Source organism: Primulina tabacum, chromosome 13 (assembly GCF_025594145.1).
Source record: "Primulina tabacum isolate GXHZ01 chromosome 13, ASM2559414v2, whole genome shotgun sequence".
NCBI lineage: Eukaryota > Viridiplantae > Streptophyta > Magnoliopsida > Lamiales > Gesneriaceae > Primulina > Primulina tabacum.
In genome coordinates, this window is record NC_134562.1 from 26,109,715 (window position 1) to 26,131,075 (window position 21,361).

The following is a 21,361-nucleotide window of genomic DNA, read 5'->3' on the forward strand; positions in this document are numbered from 1 at the left end:
TCTACGCAAAATGATGAAGTTTATGCATGTTCAAGTATGTATGATGCAAGTATGTTTATGAAAAGTTTTACGATAATGGCACGTCTATGTTTATGTAATTACGTTCAAGTTTCAAGTATGTACGTCCTATTTTATAGATGCACGTGGTTTTATTACGATTTACTTGTTATATCCAGTTTATACATGTTGAATCTTTAGACTCACTAGACTTGATCGATGCAGGTGAGGATGACCTTGAGGAGACGAGTGGTGGGGACCAGTGAGCCGGCTTGGACTGCGCGGGAGGCTAAACCCGAAGACCGCCCATGTTTTAAGATTTTTATGCATGTTTCAAATACTCTGGATTTTGATGGGATTGTTTATGATGTTTATCGATTACTTTAACAAACTTTATTTGTTATCTTTTGTCGCAAATATTTTGGATGAACAATATATTTTTATCGAAATTGAATGATGATTACTCATTTAAGAAAATTTTTATTTTTCCGCAAATTTTAAAATAGTTTAAAAGTACGGTACATTACAATACTGGATAATAAATTTTCATTTGGGGAAAAGACTATGATTTTTGGTGGAGATTTTAGGCAAATATTACCAGTTTTTAAACGAGGATCCATGAGAAATCAAATTGTTGCAAGCATTTAAAGATCGTCATTTCGAAATTATGTCAAGATATTATTACATATAGAACAAAATATGAAATATGCCCCAGATTTTTTCTCACAATTTCTATTACGTGTTAGTGATGGCTTGGAAGACACTGTGAATAATGATTTTATAAAGCTATCATATTCAATTATCATACCATGGGAAGGTAAACTATCAGCTTATCAGTTTTTTGATTAGGTTTCTCCTAATATGATAAATCATGTACACAATGCAAACTACATGGTTGACATAACTATTATTACTAAAAAAAAAATAGACATTGATGAAATGATTATTTTAAAATTTCGAGGAGAAGAAAAAGTATACTCATCTTGAGACTCCGTATAAGATGATAACAATAATCTTTTGTAAGAAGAGTTTTTGCATTTCTTTGTCCGAGTAGTTTGTCACCTTATAGAATCACATTAAAAAGTAGGTTACCCAATCATGCTCTTAAGAAATGTTGCACATGAACTAGGACTGTGCAATATAACAAGGTTAATATGCTGCAATCTCGAGAGAAACTTCATAGATGCGGAAATGATAACGGGATCTTACAAGGGTATAAGATATTTTCTACATCAAATGCCATTGAAAAGCGAAGTAAATTCAGAACTTCCATTTGAATTGATACGTAGAAAATACTCAATAAAATTAAGCTTTGCTTGGACAATAAACAAGGCATAATGTTAAATATTACTGAGTGTTGGTATCTTCCTTCGCAATCAGGTGTTTAGCCATTGTCAGTTTTATGTTACGCTATCAAGAGGAGTTTCTCGATATGGAAAATATGGAAAATTTACAATTTGTTTAGTAAAATATGGAAAATTACAAAATCGATATACTGTGTATACAAAAACCGTTGTGTACAAAGACATAATTCTAGCGAATTGATGAGAAAAAAATAATTTTGAGATATTTTGTTTATATTATAATAACAAAATTTTATTCAAATATTCATACAACTTATATACTTTATTTTTGAAGTAGCTCAATACTTAAACCTTTTGATGCACTTCAATGCCGACAAAACAAAAGATATTCTTTATTGTATAAGTGGATGTTATTGGAAAATATCAACGAGAAGAATTGTTGTTGAACGTCTGATGCATATAGTATATTTTAATTAAATGCTATTTTATTTGTGTTTCACAAATATATTTTATTTTATATATAAATACCAATATCTAACATTAATTTTAATAAATTTGAATCTTATTAAGACGTAGATAATTGGTTATTTCCATAAAACAAAAAAATAATGACATGCACTTGATTTTTTTTTACTTATTGGTTTTCTTATGTTAACCGAAAAAAATAAGATTTTCCAATAATGTTGATATAAAAAGGGTATTACAAAAATCAAATATTATGCATTTTCAATATTAATTTTATGTAATAGAAGAAAATTTTCACAATTTATAATTTTTATTCTGGAAGTTCTACAAGTCGAGTGAATCAAGCAAGAAAACATTTATTTAGATTTTTGTTTAGAAGTGAGCATGTTACAAAAATTTTAGAACAATTGACTCCGATAGCTGAAAGTGAGGGGATCAAAACTTTTATTCAAAGTGACGGTGAATACTTTATTAATTTTTTTTTTTTTTTTGTATTAAGTGTTTAATTTCAATAATCACTCAATTTCCTAAATTTTCATATGGATGTATTGCGTAAACATTTATGTATAATATCCAAAATTCAACGTATAAATTGATAAGAGTAGGTCTCTAGTGAGACGGTCTCACCAATCTTTATTTGTGAGACGAGTCAACCCTACCGATCGATATTCACAATAAAAAGTAATACTTTCAACATAAAAAATAATATTTTTTCATGTATGAGCCAAATGAGAGATCTGTCTCACAAAATACGACCCGTGAGACCGTCTCACATAAGTTTTTGTCAATTGATAAAGAGCTAAAAAAATCATTATATAATTTATATTGTATTATAATATCATCAAATTTCAAATTTATGGTATTCATCATTTAAGGGCAAAATTCATGGCATTCAAAATGAGATGAAAAAATTTAGGTCCATTTTTTTCTATATTAAACCCAACGTTTATACAGTGTAGATAGCGGGAAGAGCGCCCAGCTGTTTCCAAGGAAAACTCCTTTCAATGGCGCCACTGTTGCAGAGCTCGCAGCCATGGGTCGAGAAATAGTGATGATCTTTACTATTATTTCTCGAAATTCTCTCATACTTCAAACAATTTGCCTTCAATTCCTCGTAATTACTTATATTTTTAGTGTGTGTGTATCGACAGTCGGCCAAGGCAAGTGAAGGACGTAGCTCACCAAGACGAGGTCGTTCGAGTACTCACCCACACTCTCGAGACGGCTAATGTAATGTTTCTTGAAGGTCCTTTAACTAATTGGCGTATTTTGTATTTCGAATGGCCTATTCTTGTAGGAGTGTGTGATTTTAGGGTTTTTGTGATGATTATGTAGTGTCCACACATGCTCTTTTATGGGCCTCCTGGTACGGGGAAAACAACTACTGCCCTTGCAATTGCCCATCAGCTTTTCGGGTAATTTTACTCGTTTAGTATCTTATGTTTATACTTATTTTATTCAGGGAACATAGTTTATTTTTTGATTACGTTGGGGGTTTTTTTTTTTTTTTTTTGTGTGTCAACGTGGTTTTGGTAATGAGCTTTGCTGGTGTTGATGAGTTGTTTTTAAGGAATTTGAAAATCTTGTTATGGGACTTTCGATATTGTGATCAGTGAAATAAATACTCCTCTTCTTGAAGTGAATAATGCTTCTTGTGGTGGCGATGAATAACAACTTTCTAATAATTTACGTGAATTAGATTCTAAGAAATGTGAATTCTTGTAGGAACATTTAGGAACATTGATAAAGCTCAACACATCTTCAAATGTCTAGGTTCTTTGTGAATAATTTGTTCTTAAGTGCTTGCGAAAGTTAAGTGCTTATGATGCGCATCCTGCGCTTTTTAAGGAGAACTGCTAATTAGCGAGGAAGATGTCTTGATAATATCAAACTATGATTTTGGTTTGGAGACAGACACTTGTAAATGTGCATTCCACAATGGGATCGACTAAGAAGTTAATTTTTTTTGGAATTGAACCGTCTTTTCTGACAGACCTGAACTATACAAGTCCAGAGTGCTGGAGCTGAATGCTAGTGACGATCGAGGGATTAATGTTGTTCGCACAAAAATTAAAAACTTTGCTGCTGTAGCTGTTGGTTATGCTCGCCAAGGGTACTTCTTTGATATTTAGAATATTGCTTATTTTACTGCCTGTGCTCCTGTGTTCATTTGGATAACTTTATTCCTCATTGTAGTGGCTATCCTTGCCCACCGTATAAGATCATTATTCTTGATGAGGCGGATTCGATGACAGAAGATGCTCAGGCAGGCAGTCGAACCCTTGTTATCTTGTTAAATTTGAAATGTTATAAAACAATTTTTAAGTGCAACTTCTCACTCCGTAGAATGCCTTGCGACGGACAATGGAGACATACTCAAAAGTTACAAGATTCTTCTTCATTTGCAATTATATCAGCAGGTCGGTTGGACGTTCTTTGTTTTCCCCATAATCTTTGGTGCTTATATAAAAATGCGAACTTGTTGTCATCTAGTTTAATTAAATGATAGTGAAGTGGTAGGTGGTTTGCAATGGGAACTAGTGATAGAGAGGAGACTTAGGAGAATCACTATTATATCAGAGAACTAATTTGGTTTTATGCCTGGTAGGTCCACAGTGGAAGCCATTTTTTGTTATTAGACATATGATTGAGAAATATAGAGAACAGAAGATCCTGCATATGGTATTTATCTAATTAGAGAAAGCCTATGATAGACTGCCTAGAGAATTAATTTAATGGGTACATAGAAGGAAGCACGTGTCTCGATGTTACATCGAGATCATTAAATACATGTATGAAGGTGCCGTAACTAGTGTTAGGTTTGTTGGAGGCAAGTCATTTGAATTTTTGTGGCAGTAAGACTTCATCAAGGATTGGCTTTAAGTCCTTACCTCTTTGCTTTGATTATGAATGAGTTGACGAGACATATTCAGGATGAGGTAACTTAGTGTATGTTTGTATATGATATTATCCTGACAGGCGAAACTAAAAAAGGTGTAAATAAAAAATTAGATAGATGGCGTGAAGCTGTTGAAAGTAAAGGTTTTAGAATTAATAACTCAAAAACCAAATATTTAGGTTGTAACTTTGGTTCTGAATCTAGACGAATTGGTAGCCCAATTGAGATTGAAGGCCGAGAAGTCCCAGAATGTGAAGCTTTTCGCTATTAAGGATATATTATCCAAAAACCTAGGACATTAGAGATGATATAAACCTTATGATTAAAGCAGAGTGGATGAAAATGAGGATGACATCAGGAGGCTTATGCGATAAAAAGATGCATGCGAGATTGAAACAAAAATGTTATAAGACTATTGTTCGACCAGTTCTGCTTTATGGCTCGGTGTGTTGGGTCACTATAAGAACATATGCATAAGATTGTTGTAACAGAGATTCGTATGTTAAGATGGATGTGTGACAAAACGCGCAAAGATAAAATCAGAAATAAAAGAATTACAAGTTGTTTAGTTGGAGCCCTCATAGAGAATAAGATTAGGGAGAGACGACTAATATGGTTTGGTCACGTGAAGAGGAGACTAAACACGGCCTCTATCCGACATATCTTAGATTGATAGGTTAATGGAAGGAGTAAAAGGAGGGTTACGTTAAAAAAAACTTAGATAAAGTGGTTAAAGAGAATATCTTAGACTTCGGTATAAGAGATATGGGAAAAAATCTCTTAGTTTGGATATAACTAATATCCATATAGTTGGCCCTGCAACTAACGGGAATGTGCTATGATGACGATGATCTAGAAGAATTCAATTTACAGTATAGAAAATCCATGTTTTGGTAACATTTGTTGAATGGATAAACAGGTGTCAAGTACAATGCATGCCTACATGTGGAAACTGTCCATTTTTCTGAATTTGTGGATTTGGAAATTCTCTCTTAAAACTTCTTATAGTTTCTTGTAATTGTGAAACGGAGTCCATCATTATCACTATCCGAGATTCACTTTAAACTGTAACATACAGGGGCAGAAACAGTATTCTGAACGTGGAGACAGCAATTAACAGCTAAATTTGATTTGTTGGTGTCTTCTTTTAATGATATAGGATCGAGATGCAAAAAAATTAGCACCACAGAAAATGTGGAAATACAATTGAATCTAGTTTGTTGAAACCTGTAACCAACTAAAACTATGGAAAAATAAATACTTTTAAACAACAGGCACAATGCATGATAACAAATGTTTCTATGAACATTAGATAGTAATAACAAATTAATCATTTCTGTAGCAAAATAAATTTAAATAAATAATTCATGGTAGGTTGCTAAGTTTTTATACCTAAATTGATTAGGTATTTCCGGACCGTCTTCTTGTTTTTCTATTGTGCCATTGAAATAAAAAGTGGAAGATGTTTTAAAGCTTAGACCAGCCAATAAATATTTTTATTTTATGTTTACTGTCTTTAAAAAATATGTAAATTTAAATAAACATCCACTTGCCTCTTCTCTCTTCCTGTTGGATCAACTCTCGCTTTTCCTTGTTTTTCTTTTTCAATAAAATACTGTTGGGCATGATGAGCTATACGGATCTTATAATACAAAGTTGGATATTTAGGACCTGGGCCTGTAAGCAGCCTTGTCTGGCCTCCATTATGTTTCCCCGCTGGTAACATATGGAGTTGTTTTTTATATATATTTTATTATTTGAGTGACTTACAACCTAATATTTCCGCATGATTTTCCAGAGTTCGGGTTCTTTTCTGTTTTTAGCCTAATAAATTCATGAGAATTGACTTTTACAATAACTTAATTTGATGTAGAATTATAGAGCCGCTTGTCTCTAGATGTGCAAAGTTCCGATTTAAGCCACTGACTGAAGAAATAATGAGCAGTCGTGTGATATATATTTGCAAAGAAGAGGGTCTTGATTTGGATTCAGAGGTATGGTGTCATATGCTTAATATCCGAAGCTTGTTTAATTTATTATTTGCTCCTACTTGCAGTTTTGTTTAGTGTTTGTTACTCTGCACTGCTGTGTGCTATAGGCTCTTTCGACCCTAAGTTCCATTTCTCAAGGTGATCTTCGTCGTGCCATAACATACCTTCAAGTAAGATCCAACTCTGATTTTCAATATATTTACGTAGCTTTCTGGTAAAAAGTGTAAGAGATGCTTTATTCACATACAGACAATTGATGCATACTTTGGCTGGCTATTGCATCTAATAATTAGCCAAGTATACCTATCAGTTCCCATATTCATGCAATTATATCATTCATGCATGATGCTAAACCTGATCGTTGAAAAGACATAAGCGGTGAGATAGAAAAGTGGTTCTTGAACATGAAATTTATAAAGCAAAACAATCAGCAAAAAGTCATACTACAATGAATGTGTACATGCCTGTTACATATGTGTGCATCACAATCTTTTTTTCTTCGTTTTCTCATTATTCTCAGGGTGCTGCTCGCTTGTTTGGATCTTCAATTTCATCCAAAGACTTGATTAGTGTGTCTGGTGTAAGTTGATTTACTCCAGAATTTCGGAACTATAACTGAAACATTTCGGCATATCTTAACTCAGAAGTGCTTTTGCAAACCTACACTCATATATTATTTTCCTCTTTCCCTAGTATATAAAGATCAAGTTTGTCACCCTCTTTTGTAAGAGTTTCCTGAAAATTTTGATTTTAAGATGTTACACCTTAATCTCAATTAATTTTCAGCTTATTGGATGACTTTTCTCGCTAAGATGTTCAATTTGGAACACTGTCTCAAGCTGCATGTCTTTGATCAGGTCATCCCTGCAGAGGTTGTTCGGGCCCTGTTTTCTGCCTGCAAAAGTGGTAACTTTGACTTGGCTGACATAGAAGTCAAGAATGTGATTGCTGAAGGATATCCAGTTTCTCAAATGCTTTCTCAGGTCAGATTGCTATTTAATGATTCAATTGTATGTATCTAAGTTGTTAATGCTAAATGCTGACATGTTTCATGTTTCAGTTGTATGATGTAATTGTCGAGGCAGATGATATATCAGATGAACAGAAAGCAAGAATTTGCAAAAAATTTGCGGTGGCAGATAAGGTGACATACAATCTTTTGTTTACGCCAAAGACTCGTGTCTGTATTAGCCATACCACCTTATAGTATCCGCGTAAATCATTGCATCTTTTCCACATACGGTTGCTTTAATTTGAGAATGAATTTTAATTGGCGACAGAGAAGTTATATGTTTTGCTTCTGCATTTTGCAGTGTCTTGCAGATGGAGCGGAGGAGTATTTACAATTGCTGGATGTGGCTAGTAATATTATGCGTGCAATTCATAATATGCCCCAACAATTTTCCTTTGGGAATTGAGAATGCCGACTCCAAACATGCTTCCTAAGGTTTAAGATCTTAAATTCGTGCAGTAAGATCCATGAATGGCTTCTTGTTTTAGATATAGAATGAATATTGCGTGTGCTTAGAGGCATGTTGTGTCAATTCCATGGGGTTATCTTATCTATCTTGTAAAATGAATCCTTTCGAATTCGCTTTTGAATCCATGGGGTAGTCTATCTCACGGTTAGAATTCATTTTGGATTTATTTCCCGAAACTATATAACAAGCATCGGGCTTCCGCTGACTGTAGAAATATATGTGGGGAAATAAATCCAAAATGCAAGAGCAACTTCTAAGCCATAATTGCAATTTATTAATTTCAAAATGAGTAAATGATCAATAAAATCATCGACATAGTTGTTTTAGTGATCAGATTTGTCAGACAAAATAATTTTATGCAGTTCTTGATTCACACAAAATATGTTTTTTAGTTCGGTATATGATATTTGAGTATAAAATATTTCAAATCTAGCATTAATATATGATTTTTGAGTACTCGAACATATGTAAAAAAGATTAATATTAATAAAACGTTTATTTCTCATATAAAAATCGATATAAAATATTAAAAATATTATATTAATATATAATACTAAGTACAAAATATTTATAATTTGATATTAATATATGATTTATGAATACTCAAATATGTATAAAAAGTGTTGATATTAATTATGCAAATCTTTTTTCAGATGAAAATTTATAAAAATATATTATTAATATATGATATTTCAGTATTAATTTTTTCTGATCTGATATTGATGATATTTGACTACACAAGCAAGTGGAGCAAGTTTTAATATAATATAATTGTTTTAATTTTATAATCAAAATTTTATGTTTTAATTCATATCTAAAACAATAAATACGTAAATATTATATATTAGTTTCTAATTTTCAATATATTTTGTCGAATTTCATCAGAAAACACATATGAACATCAAGAATGCTGAAATATTTTTGTGTAAATTAAATACTGCCAAAAAATTTAGATTGAAAACAAATACAATTACACTGATAAATACTTTTACTCAATTCAAAAAATATTTTCCAATAGACGGGTCAAAGTCACCGTCTTGGTCTAAATGCTCAACTATGTTCTTGTGCGGTACCACTCGCACGTCCCGTTCTTAGGGGGAGTGTTAAAGTAGATGTCCGGCAAGCCAACTTGTGACTCCGATTTTATTGACTCTAATGTAAAACAATCTTTATTTTAATAATATTTTACGATTTTATACGATTATGACATTATATTTTATCTGTATACTCCTGCAAGCTGCATAGATAAAGTCTTTGAATATACAAAAGGTACCATGAGGTCTGCGTCACAACGTAATATCATGAAACTCATTAAGAAGTGTACCTATATTCTAAACAGGTTCCTAGTCAAATCAGCCGCCTAAAACAGGGATAAAGGTCGCTCGAGCTCGAGAATAGCATCTGTGCTATAAACGCCATGTTTAATTGGCAAGGGCATGGAGATGTTCATTCACACGGATGGATGATCATATGATGATGCACTGAACAACCCTTCCTCGGACTATCCAAGTGGTTCTCACTTATCGAGTGGAATAGTCCACAGTTATGGTTGTACATCACATTAATCCTTTGACCCGGGACAATGTAGGGGCTATACGTACTAGCATGCACTTTGATCCGTTTACCGACTCCATTGATGGTCATCAGGTGACGAGGTTGGGTGTAGTTTCGAAATACGTATGAGCAAATGCATTGTGGTCGGGGATTCACTGTTTGCCTACGGGTGAAGATATCATATGTGATCTGATGAGTTAATAGTGCAAGGAGTCTCTGGCCAGAGCAAGAAGTGTGCTTTAGAGAAAGGTGTTTTCCTAGTTGCACATACCATGCTACTATTAGTACTCAAAGATAAATCACATCGTTATCGAATTCATTTGCAACTCTCGATATACCAATAGTTGCAGATTCGATCGGGATATATATGTTGAAGGGACTGTACTGTACGCTAACCATGATTAAAGGTTCTTGCAGGCACTATCAGTGATACCTAGGGGATCATGGGGTCATGCTACTAGACGTTCTTACCATGATCCGATGGATGTAATCAGAAATGAGTTCTGATATTCTTGATCAAAGAGTTGATGAAAAGAATGGGGTTGACTAGGGTAAACCCGAATAAGAATAAATATTATTTTGAGTCACATGGAGATGTGAACTCACGGTTAGCTGTATCCCTGAACCATTGAGGGTCACACAAGTATTAGATTATATGTTCCCGTTGAGATAGTCAAATTTCAAGGAATTGGAATTTGACGACTATAGTTTGATGGAGATCAAACATGAAGCTTATAAAGGAGTTATGAACTGATTCTATAGGATGGAAGAGATGGAAGTTAACATGATTGCTAAATAAGGAAGGAGAGTGAAACTGCCTGTTTTGTGAAGGAGTTCACTAAAACTAGCAGCTGCCCAAACAAGATTTGTATCATTGGTACATTGACGCTTTCGGATCGTCGATCGGGATTATAATGAGTTCGGAATCTTTTTTTTTTTTTGTAAATTTGTAATTTACTACTTAAATGATTGTGCTAGTAGTAGTGACTACTAACATGCACAAATTCCCATAAATATTTTAGAGGAGTCTAGAATTAAATTAATCATAGAGTTAGTTTATAAATTAAATAATGGTTATTTAATTTAATATACATATTCATGTAATAAAATATGTGTATATGATATTATTATATCATGTATTATTAAAGGTTAATAAATACAGTATATATTAATTATATGAAAATTTAAATATAATGAAATTATTAGAGTCCTTGTGGAGAGAAATTCCTAATTAGATTAGGAGTCTCACTCTATATATACACCACTAGGACTCATAATTATTAACCTAATTTTGCACACACAAAAAAAAAAAGATAAATTCTCTCCAATCCCTCAAGCAAACTCACGGCCATCACCGAAATTTGGGAAGAAAATTTTGCCCAAATTAAGCAAATTGGATTTGCTTAAATTATTGATTAAGATCAATAATTATTTGGCTAATTATGGATTAAGAATAAATAAGATTTATTCAAAAATCCTCTCCAATTTTCTCCTTCAAAGTCTCAGCGACCACGAGTTTCTTGTGAAAAAATTTTCGGCCACCTTGTGTCCTTCCACCGCCGCGCCGACAACGTTGCACCATCTCCGGATTTTGGAAATTCGGAGGCTACAGTTTCAACGCATAAATTGTTTGGATTTTCTAGTGCAAACCAAACAAGGAAAACATCTCTGATCGTGGACCTAATTAGATGATCAAAGGAAGGACGTTCGTGGGGAATTACAAGAAAGACTATATCTGGCTCAAACCGGAATAGTTTGGAGTCCAATGTAATAAACGCAAAAATATGGCTCTAAACACCTTATGAATGTTTTTAAACACATGACGACCAGTAACAAAAAGTTTTAAACTTCCGAGTGCAAGAATAAGATGCACCAACAAGGAGCTAGAGATTTAAAAACAAATCCCCCTTTCAAATGTGATAATCTATTATATTCCACTTTTTTTATCCAATCAAATCTATAATAATAGTTTATTGGAAACAAACGGAATCTAAGATGAAGTAGTTATTGTTTCCAATAAATTTTATATTCAATCGAGACTGATTTTTATGATCTAGACTGATAAAAGACCACATATTCTCTCGTATGTGCTCACATGTAATGTCGCATGAAAAGCACATGTGACCCGAAAAGGGTCCAACAAATTGAAGAAGCCCTTCAAAAAGGAGTTCAAATATTAACAACAGATTTCAGTTCAAATTCGGTTAGAATTGCACCGAAAAAGTAAATTGTAATTCTGAAAAATAGAGCTCCGAAACATCGCAAAATTTTACATTGAATGATTCTCCAGGAAATATATATATTACACAACGGTGTAAATAGCAGCAGGTCATTTCTGTGCAATATGTAATTAATATATCTTGAAAAACAACGTTATTCTGCGCAAGTCGAAGGGGAAAGGGAGAAAAGCAGTCAATATACCGCACATAACCACATGTTGCATACATCACACATTAAGAAGACTTAACGATCCCTTTGACCACACCGGACAGAACAGAGTGATTTCAAAAGCGAGAAAATGCATATTGTTTGATGCGATTAAATTATCACCGTCTGTAGTAGCCACTCTGATTTTGAGGCGGAGGATATGGAGTAGAAACGGTGTAAGGAGGCCGAGGCATAGCTCCTGTTTGCTGAGGAGGTGTGTTATAGTACTGGCCATGCCAACCAGGATATGCAGGTTGGTCATATTCATGGCTCGGTGCTGGCTGTTGGTGTTGGGAAGGTGGGTAAGAGGGATTTGAAATGGCTCCATGATACTGTGGAGGCGGATGTTGAGACGTCCCGTAAGGAGGAGTTTGAGCATATGTGGACATTGTTGGCTGCTGAGGTATCTGGTACGTTGGGGTTGAGTTGGGCACGTTTGTATTTAACAGCTGTTGAGGATTAGGTCTTTGAGTTTGATGAGGCTGCCCGACGGTAGAATAAGTGTAAGCAGCAATATTCTTGCCATCTTGGAAGCTCAGACCTGACATTTGCCTCTGAACATCCTCGATCATCTCTCTGCACTGGATATTTCTAGTCATCACAAAATCACTGCACTGCTGCTTCACGATTGATATTGCATCCTTTTCACGGAGAAACATAATCAGAGATGACAATTTATCTTGCGAACAAATATCATAAGATTAAACGGTGTCATAGTACAACAAGTAATTTTTGTGTGCCTGCCCACATGACCAAAAGGAAGGATAATGACGGATAAATCACAACCAACCACCCTCCAGTCCACCTTTAGCAACAATCTTTCGATTTAAAAGGATAAATAATTTATTTTTCAAGGAATAAATCAGATCGAGGAGAACCTATCCTTCAGCCATTGGCAGGCAACTGAAGTTTTGAGTGTCAGTATCAGTCGTATACATAAAGCGCTTTAGTCACATATAAATCTCTACTCTCCCTAATTTTTCCACTTAAAGGTCATTCCATTATTTAATGTATGCCTTAAAATATGTCTGCAGGTTGTTTATACCATAGCTTAAAGCATATTCGAGTCGGTAGGGTGGAATTTAGTTAGCTCCACAAAGTGTCATGATTGTCAATAAAGGCACGCTGCTCAAATTCTGGTTTACTTTTTGTTTCAAACATACATCCAAGAAAACGAAGGAAGATTGTGTATCCTGTGCTGACCCACCAGCCCAATTGTAGACTTCTTCCATAAAAAAGTTCCTACTAAATTAACGAAGTAGATGAAATGACACCAGAAAATTTGTACCTGAAGGGTTACATAGAACTTCAACCCTTCATTGATGTTCTCCTTGATCTCTCGGTATTTGGCGATGGCGGCTTCAATCTGTTTATAACTCCTCTCACGAGATGCTGAGAGATCATAAAAAAGGAATATCATACAGAGTTTGTACTGGAAAATAGACTACATTTGCTTCAAGTAATTTAATAACTGAGTGTCGAAGATGTTCCTGCATGAGAAAGAAACTAGTTTTCCTGCTTACTGGTACTATAATCGTAACCTGTTTGTTCATCAAGTAAAAGCTAAATACATCCTCGAATCATCACCCATCGGAAAGAGGATGCAATAGAAAAAAAGAAAAAAAAAGAACATAAACATTGGTAGAGAAATCCAGGTAACCATGGATAGTTGCCCACAGAATCTAAAAAGGTTTAGCAAAAATAAGAAATACTTTAAGAAAATTGTATACATGGGTAATTAACATGGACACTCCTTGAGTGATGTCTAATTATAAAACACCAACTGAAATTTGAATAACTACAGCGAAAGCTCCACAAATTTAGCTAAACAATAGGGACATCCTCTGAGGTTAACTTGCCTTACATTTATGACATTGTTTGAAGGGGTTTAACCTTAGAATTAGAAACTGTAATCACAATTACTTAAATCCAAGGAATGTTAATATAATTAGATCCAATCTCAAGGGTGTTGGGAGTAATTACCCTAATAAATAGGTAATAAGCCTACGTCCTACATAGTTTATTGCCCCTCAAAGGGAGACGCGTGAAATGCACTTGGCTTGATTTAGAAAGAGCTCATATTTATTCTTTGATAAAGTTGAGACCCATGTGATTTAAGACTAAATCATTAGACACTAAATTACTAAACAAATAACTGAAAGGCTATTGCTTAATCTCTTCGAAGAAAAATGCATATAATAGAAAAAATTATTTGGATACATTAAGAAAACAAATTTCGAATAAAGTCGGAGTTCTTGACAAGGCAATTTACAGGTTCCCCAACAGCATAATGCAGAATGGCATACCTTTATAATCTTCAACGTTAAAGATAGCGGCAAACTCATCATTTTGGGACTGTAGAGGGATAAAATACCACGTTAGATGTTTTAATTTTTTCAATATGTGCAACAATCCATGGGAAACGATTTCTAAGATAGAAACAAATAAATCAGATGAAAGCAGACAACGCTTGAAATATAGCTTCGGGTACGATAAAAACTGGCAAATTTAAATAAATTTTATCAGCATGAAGTTGCATAAACGAGGAAGTGGCACTTTATAAGCAGTCTGACTACTAGTGTGCCTATTTTCCTTAACGGGGAAACGATTTCTACGATAGAAATAAATCAGATGAAGGCAGAAAACACTTGAAATATAGCTTTGGGTATGATAAAGACTGACAAATCATATGGCAACTTTAAATAAATATCAGCATGAAATTGCTTAAATGAGGAAGGGGCGCTTTATAAGCAGTCGACTAACTAGTATGCCTCTTTTCCTGATGGTTACTTCAACCAACGACAAAACAATCTTCATGATAATGAAGGAGAACAGATGTAATCAAGTATATTCCATGCATTTCACCATAAAAATCATGATGGCGCTATAAGCAATCATAGTAAGCCAACTAGCCACAAAAAGTCATGATGAATCAACAAATTTTAGTTTACAGGTCGAAGAACCTACATGAACACTACCACAATTTTAAGATTGCCATCGAAAAATTTAGACCTGGATATGCCTCAACAGTTGTTCTTGAGCTTCAAGGTTTTGAGCAATTTCTTCACAAATGTGATTGTACTTCGATATCTCCTTTCTAAAAAGATCCTCGTGGGAACCAGTGGAGTTCATCAACTTGGGCAGTATATCATCCTACGTCACAAACCACAAGTACATCAAGCCAAACTAAATACTCGACATGGTTCAGGGTAAAGAGCAAAATCAATAAAGCGGGTAATCAAAGAGAATTGAAGGGTTAAATCAAACATTACTATATAGGTGAACTCCAAACATAAACATTTGTAATGAACTCCATCACTCATGCAAAAAGCTATGAGCCAAAATGCACAAAACATCTGATCCACAAAACTGAAAAACCTAAAACAATAAATAACGATATCATAAGAGTAAATGTAATTTCTAAGCACCTCCACATAGGTAACTAACAAAATACACCGGCAAGGGTTTAAATTGAATGCACAAGCTGGAGACAGAGAACAAAAGCATCACCACCCAGTGCAATTTCACCATGAAAACTTAACAAAAACATGTTCGTTAAAAAGCTAGCCCCATCTTACCTTCCTCTTCATCTCTTTCAGCATGTCTTCAAGACCTGCCCTCTGAGCTCCAAGGGTTTCCATTTGCCTCTGCAAAAACATGAAATCAATCATAAGCATTTTAATACTGCTCAGTCCCCAAAAAGATTCTAACATCATTCTGAAACATTCGAGGAGCTAAAAGAATAGTTTTATTAAAATAATACAAAAAGTAACAAAGAATTATTCATGCATACAACTAATATTTCTAACAAAGTTACTTGCACAATTGAAAAATTCGTTTAATTTTAAAAAGTGTAATAAAATTTAATGGCAAGGACAATACAAACATAAATGACAAATCATGTGAGGCATCAATAACAACAAAATGAAAGCAGTACATAACAGTAGACAGTTTTCTGCATCTAACAACATTTGATACATTTCAGAAGCATGTCCAGAAATAGCACCGCTGAAGTAAAACGCCACATTGAATTTCATCTTTGAAGGAAGATAATCGATGCTACACGACACACATATAAAAGGCTAATTGCACCAAGGCCCCTTGTAAAAAGTTCAAAATTTATAAAAACCGCTAAAAGTATTAATAGACGAATACATCCTGCATTTTTTTAAATGAAGCACATTTAACACATGTATTAAAAAAAATTCAAGCGCATTTACCCCATTTGTAAGGGGTTTTATGCCTGATTTTAAAAAACACTGGGTTGTAAATGCACTAAATTTTTCACAGGGGTTTCTTTGTTTTTCTGAGTTTTTACAAGTGGTCTTGATGCAATTTACCCGCACGTATGAATTATATTCCATCTGCTAAGACTAAAAATGTTTGAATTTCATGCTTTCTGTATATTAAAGCAAGCATCACTAGCTATTGAGAAAGATACCATCAATAAATAAATAATAATAAAATAAAATAAGCACGTAGAGGAGTTGCGACGGAATATCTAATAGGATATATATAGCCTCGGATGGACTGAATTACCAAGCTATGCTTCAGGGCTCCCACTATGGCATCTTCATTAGCATCCAGTGACATTATAGGCCTGGCAAGACTTGGCAGGGCAGATCCAATCTATCAAAATGTAAATACCCAAACATATAAGGACATGGTGTCATTGGTTTCAATAGGAAAACCGCATATCATCAGTCTTAAAGTAATGAAATACTGCATAGATTCACTGCCAAATATGGTAGACTAATATAACAGACGAAAGCATTAATCAAAGAACACAATGACAGACAAGGATTTCATTATTTCTACCTTTCATTATTTGATTTTAATTGATTGTGATAACCCGTGGAAAAGTAGTGTACATTTGACATAATCACAAACTAGATAATGATTGTATTAGTTATGGACCGAAACAAAAATGCAACTGCAATCCACGGTCGTAGCCTGGATAGTTAGCCGACAAACAATCTAGTCCAAAGTGCATTTATAGGATTGGAAAAGGATCCAAAAACATAGTAAAACTTTGGTAATTTCAAGTAACTATATCGAAAAGGAAAAAATGCTACACAATTACAAAAATAATCAAATGTCATTTAGATTTCTATGATTTCCTATTCACGAACAGTACAATATCAATTCACAAAAGTGGAGACAATGATCAAGCTGACCTAAAACTTTGAGCATTGTGAAGCCAGTTAAATTTCACCAAAGTGAAGTTCACAAGCTTACCGGACGGCAGTCAAGGATTGACATAAGTGCTGAATGTTCTCTTGCAGATCTCTCAATTCGAGCATCGCTTTCAGCAGCTTGCTTCAAATTTGCTGCAAACCTATTTAACCTGTCCTGCAAATTTTTTGTCAAGGTACTAGATTGTGGCCTGGTCCACCGAGTTCCAAATTGATTTCTGAACTGCACATCCTCTGCTGCCTCTTTCTGCAGCTGCTCCTCCGTCTGAACCAACAATTCCTGGTTTACTCTCCTTAGATCTTTAAGTTGCTGAAGTTCGCCTTCCAAAGCAGCTGGTCCCCCACTAATCTGTACAGCCTCAACTTCTTCTGTTAAAGCCATTGGCAGGTTGTAATTCCCTTCCAAAGCAAGGATTGAATCAGGCAAATCCATTTCCTTAAGTCTCACGCGAGCTAGTTCACTTCCCTGTTGCAACTTCTCAGCCTGCATCCTAATGATATCGTCTACCATTTCAGTATACCTAGAAAGGGATTTAGTACTACTGTCAGGAACAAGACTCGCAAACATCTTCCCGCTGCTAGCATCCAACACCTCATTCATTGGCATAGGCTTAACCATGGAAAAGGTGGGAAGTGGTGGTAAAGAACTAGCAGGAGGAACCCTCATTAGGTACACTCTGTCATTCTCCTTAATGGCCCTCTCCAAGTTTTGATTTAGACTAGTTTCTAATTTATTTATTGCATCCAACAGCTGCTGAGCTGCCCCTTTGGGAGATGACTTTTTTGCATCAGACAGAACATTAACCCCGCATTTCAACCGTGCAATCTCCTCAGCAATCTCTTCTTTCCCATGTAGCTCTAAACTATATCTATAGCAAGCCTCTGCATAAAATAAAGCTGCCTTAAGATGAACATGAGCAATCCAGGGCTTCTCAAAGTGCTGGTTCAAAGGAGCAGCATTCAACGCTGCTAAAGCTTCCTCGTAGAATATACCGGCCTGCGATCATGATAACACAAATTCAATTTAACGTGTTCCATAGATAAATCAAAATCAAAAAATGAAAACACTGTGCTCCCATTGGGCGTGCAATACATCTACACTTAAATCTTGAGTCAAAATCAATATAGAGTCAGTCGAACAAGGATTCCGATCATCAAACTTGCACATTTATTAAGCAACATTCTACTCGAATACATAACTAAAGATGAAAACCAAGCATTTCCTTGAGAGACCATAATTATAGAAGGGTGTAATTTGACTATAATACACCATGAAAACATCAGGAAGCATCCAAATCGTTCTTGACAAGAAACAAAGGAGGAATACAGTTTGCACACCGACCTGTCTTGAGATCTTCGCACAGACACCGGCACTGCTTCCTTTTGCTATGGTATTCTCATATACACATTCCTGAGCCTGAGCTAACATCAGCCGCTCCAACATTCCAGCACACTCTACTGACACATCCGGCGTTGTAGAGCTTCCTACTGATGCCTTCATAGCTACATTGTCCCTCAAAAATGCAAACACACCAGCAGCTGAAATAAATGAATGTGAAGCCTGTCTCCTTCCCTCTACAGCAGACCGATCAGAACTTAATCCAATTTGGCTGTGGACAGCACCCAAATTAAACAACACTGCAGCTTTTTCTATAAAATAAAATAAATTTGAAAGTTAATGTAATCATACAAAATATTTCTTAGAAAAATAATAACTATTTATTGCACGAGGAGTAGGCAGCTGCACTCATGTTCTTCAAGCACAAAAATCAGAGCATATCAAACTATCTGAGTTTCCATGTCTAAAGGCTTCATTTCATACTTAAACACCGGACACAAAAGAGAACCTCATCGCGGTAACGTGGCATTAGATTTTGCTTTCTTTTCGTGGATGACCCGTGCATTACAGATACTACCATGAAACTTAGACATCCCGAATGTCGTGAAAATCAATCAGTGCCTATATCAAAGTGCACCAAATGTACTTTATTTCAAAAGAAAGTTCACCGTCATCACAGTTGTATATCAGCTGCACTTCCCGGATTAATTTTGTAGATAGAGAGGCATTAGCGGGCATCAATTTCTCCCCAGCGACCATAATGAAAAAAAAACATATAGAAAAACAAATAAACCTCAATGATACATTAAACAATTACCTACCTAAGTGGATATTCTGCTGCGAAGCCTTCTGCTTATTCTTAAAGGCGTCAAACCACGTGAACGACACCGTATTGACGTGATCCTTATCCGCAGAAATAGGGAACCTAGACTCCACGGCACAAAGAGCTTTATAGTAGTTCTGCAACAGGTCACGACGCGCCGACAGCGAATCGGATGCTCCGCCGCGCTCGATGTCGGAGCGGAATTGCTTCAACGTTTGAAGATCGTCTTCCAGATTCTGCGCCTCGCGCTCGGAATAGTTGATCACTACGAAATTGCGCAGCGGCCTGTACAAATCGAGCGAGTTGGTCTTCTTCTCGAAGATCGCCAGCATGATATTGGTGGTGGACGACGGAGCCGCCATAAACGGTGGCGGTGAATCCGAGTACAGAAACAATCGAATCGAAATCGAACGAATCTATGCGGAGACAGATGAGATGTAAGGATATTTATCAGACAATCTTTTCCTTCGTTAGAAAGTAATAAATCGGAAACAAATATATATTTTTAACGCTTCAATGCACAAGTTCTGTTCATATATATTACAATAGTTTTAATAGTTAATTAGAATAATTATTTAAATATATATCGAACATGTTGTTAAAAGGCATGTATCCTAAAGATATACTACAGCTAGACAAAGTTTCCAACCTATATATCATATTTAGATATCATACGAGGCTTAGAATAAAATTGAATTAAGAAAATGTGGTATTTAAATCTTGGAATAATAATTAAAATGAGGTTCATAAATGGAACTTTCACAAATCACAAATCACAAAATATAAAAGAATACCAAAGAAATTAAACAACAGAGTATTTTACCAATGTAGAAACATAAATTCATAAAAAAAAACACCCATAAACGTTATCTCTCGACTAAGCATGCCGAATGGCTACAACATCAATTTATTATTTTCTGGTTAAACTCGAACTTTGTATTTATCATTTTCTAGTTCATCTATTACCTTATGTTTTAACCAGAAACCTTTATATTAAATCAAAATTCCAAAACTCAAATAAATCTTTTATCATCTAATTAAAATTTCAAGTTACAAATAAATATAGATCATGTCATATTAAGGTAATGATTTAACACGTATAATTTAGCTTGTCATTCAATATAATTTATGAAATACATAAAATATAAACAATGAATAAAAACAGATAATAAATCAATAAAGCAAACTTACAAGTTTGTAACAAGAACTTGAAGCTTTTAAATTAATCTCTTTAAGAAAGGTTGTTTACAAACGGGAAATAGAGGGAAGCAAATTCGACCATGTTTTTCTAAGAGCACAATACAAACTATAAATAAAAGGAATAATCGAACATGAAACATCGGATTCCAACTAAAAAATAAAAAGTATATAAAATAAATAGTTAAATAGTGCAATACTTTATAAAAATAAATAGTGACAAGGTCACCAAAATCAAAGATTCTGACATCTTTTGTCGTTGTTCATTATCTTCATGAGTCGTCTGCAATATTGTCCTTCAATGAATTCTTCAATTTTTCAAAAATATTATCAATATTGAAGCATTTTGGAATATCTTCCTCTGGATCTTGGACATCATGCATATTTATTAGATGAATGAATTGATTGTCACTTAATTCAGATGTCATTGATTTATCAGATTTAGTATCTGAACATTCATTATTCTTATAAAGATCTTTTTCATCTCTTCAATGTATACATCGATCATTTTTTCTTTGGAATATATTTCAGAATATTTCTAAGTGAGGATCTTGAAAGGACTCAAAGATTCTTTTTCCTTTTCTTGTTGCATTGCATAATCTTTTTGATATAAAAGAATTTTTTCTTCCATTTGTTGAATTGCTTTAAAGACATAAGACTTTCCTGTTTCAGGATCATCTCGTAATAAT

General features: G+C 34.5%; 2 protein-coding genes across 4 annotated transcripts; one reads left to right on the forward strand and one right to left on the reverse strand.

Annotated features, from left to right (window-relative positions):
- The first annotated feature begins 2,658 nt into the window (after positions 1-2,658).
- LOC142523016 (replication factor C subunit 2) lies at positions 2,659-8,292 on the forward strand. 2 transcript variants are annotated; one of them, XM_075626653.1, is made up of 12 exons: positions 2,659-2,814; positions 2,918-2,996; positions 3,102-3,181; positions 3,760-3,879; positions 3,963-4,032; positions 4,113-4,186; positions 6,539-6,659; positions 6,764-6,826; positions 7,177-7,236; positions 7,514-7,639; positions 7,717-7,800; positions 7,970-8,292. In XM_075626653.1, exons 1-12 carry the CDS (start codon positions 2,771-2,773, stop codon positions 8,072-8,074), a joined length of 1,026 nt encoding a protein of 341 aa, XP_075482768.1. In that variant the 5' UTR covers positions 2,659-2,770; the 3' UTR covers positions 8,075-8,292. The 2 variants fall into 2 exon arrangements, with proteins under 2 accessions (XP_075482768.1, XP_075482769.1); XM_075626654.1 differs by lacking the exon at positions 7,177-7,236.
- A 3,643-nt stretch (positions 8,293-11,935) lies between these two features.
- On the reverse strand, positions 11,936-19,956 carry LOC142523190 (vacuolar-sorting protein BRO1-like). Of its 2 annotated transcripts, none has more exons than XM_075626845.1 (9): positions 19,474-19,956; positions 18,656-18,963; positions 17,357-18,310; positions 16,658-16,747; positions 15,697-15,765; positions 15,131-15,271; positions 14,425-14,473; positions 13,407-13,510; positions 11,936-12,759 (listed from the first exon to the last, which is right to left on the reverse strand). In XM_075626845.1, exons 1-9 carry the CDS (start codon positions 19,835-19,837, stop codon positions 12,238-12,240), a joined length of 2,601 nt encoding a protein of 866 aa, XP_075482960.1. In that variant the 5' UTR covers positions 19,838-19,956; the 3' UTR covers positions 11,936-12,237. The 2 variants fall into 2 exon arrangements, with proteins under 2 accessions (XP_075482960.1, XP_075482961.1); XM_075626846.1 differs by lacking the exon at positions 19,474-19,956 and adding an exon at positions 19,321-19,426.
- Positions 19,957-21,361: the final 1,405 nt, after the last annotated feature.

Bases quoted from the DNA above. Each gene is read 5' to 3' on its own strand.
- LOC142523190 (XM_075626845.1), bottom strand. From the start codon at position 19,837: ATGGCGGCTCCGTCGTCCACCACCAATATCATGCTGGCGATCTTCGAG. The intron at 14,474-15,130 runs GTCTAAATTTTT...ATCCCTCTACAG, and splicing joins AACTGTTGAGGCATATCCAG to TCCCAAAATGATGAGTTTGC. The intron at 12,760-13,406 runs GTACAAATTTTC...CTCCGTGAAAAG, and splicing joins AGTTCTATGTAACCCTTCAG to GATGCAATATCAATCGTGAA.
- LOC142523016 (XM_075626653.1), top strand. From the start codon at position 2,771: ATGGCGCCACTGTTGCAGAGCTCGCAGCCATGGGTCGAGAAATA. The intron at 2,997-3,101 runs GTAATGTTTCTT...ATGATTATGTAG, and splicing joins ACACTCTCGAGACGGCTAAT to TGTCCACACATGCTCTTTTA. The intron at 3,880-3,962 runs GTACTTCTTTGA...TCCTCATTGTAG, and splicing joins GTTGGTTATGCTCGCCAAGG to TGGCTATCCTTGCCCACCGT.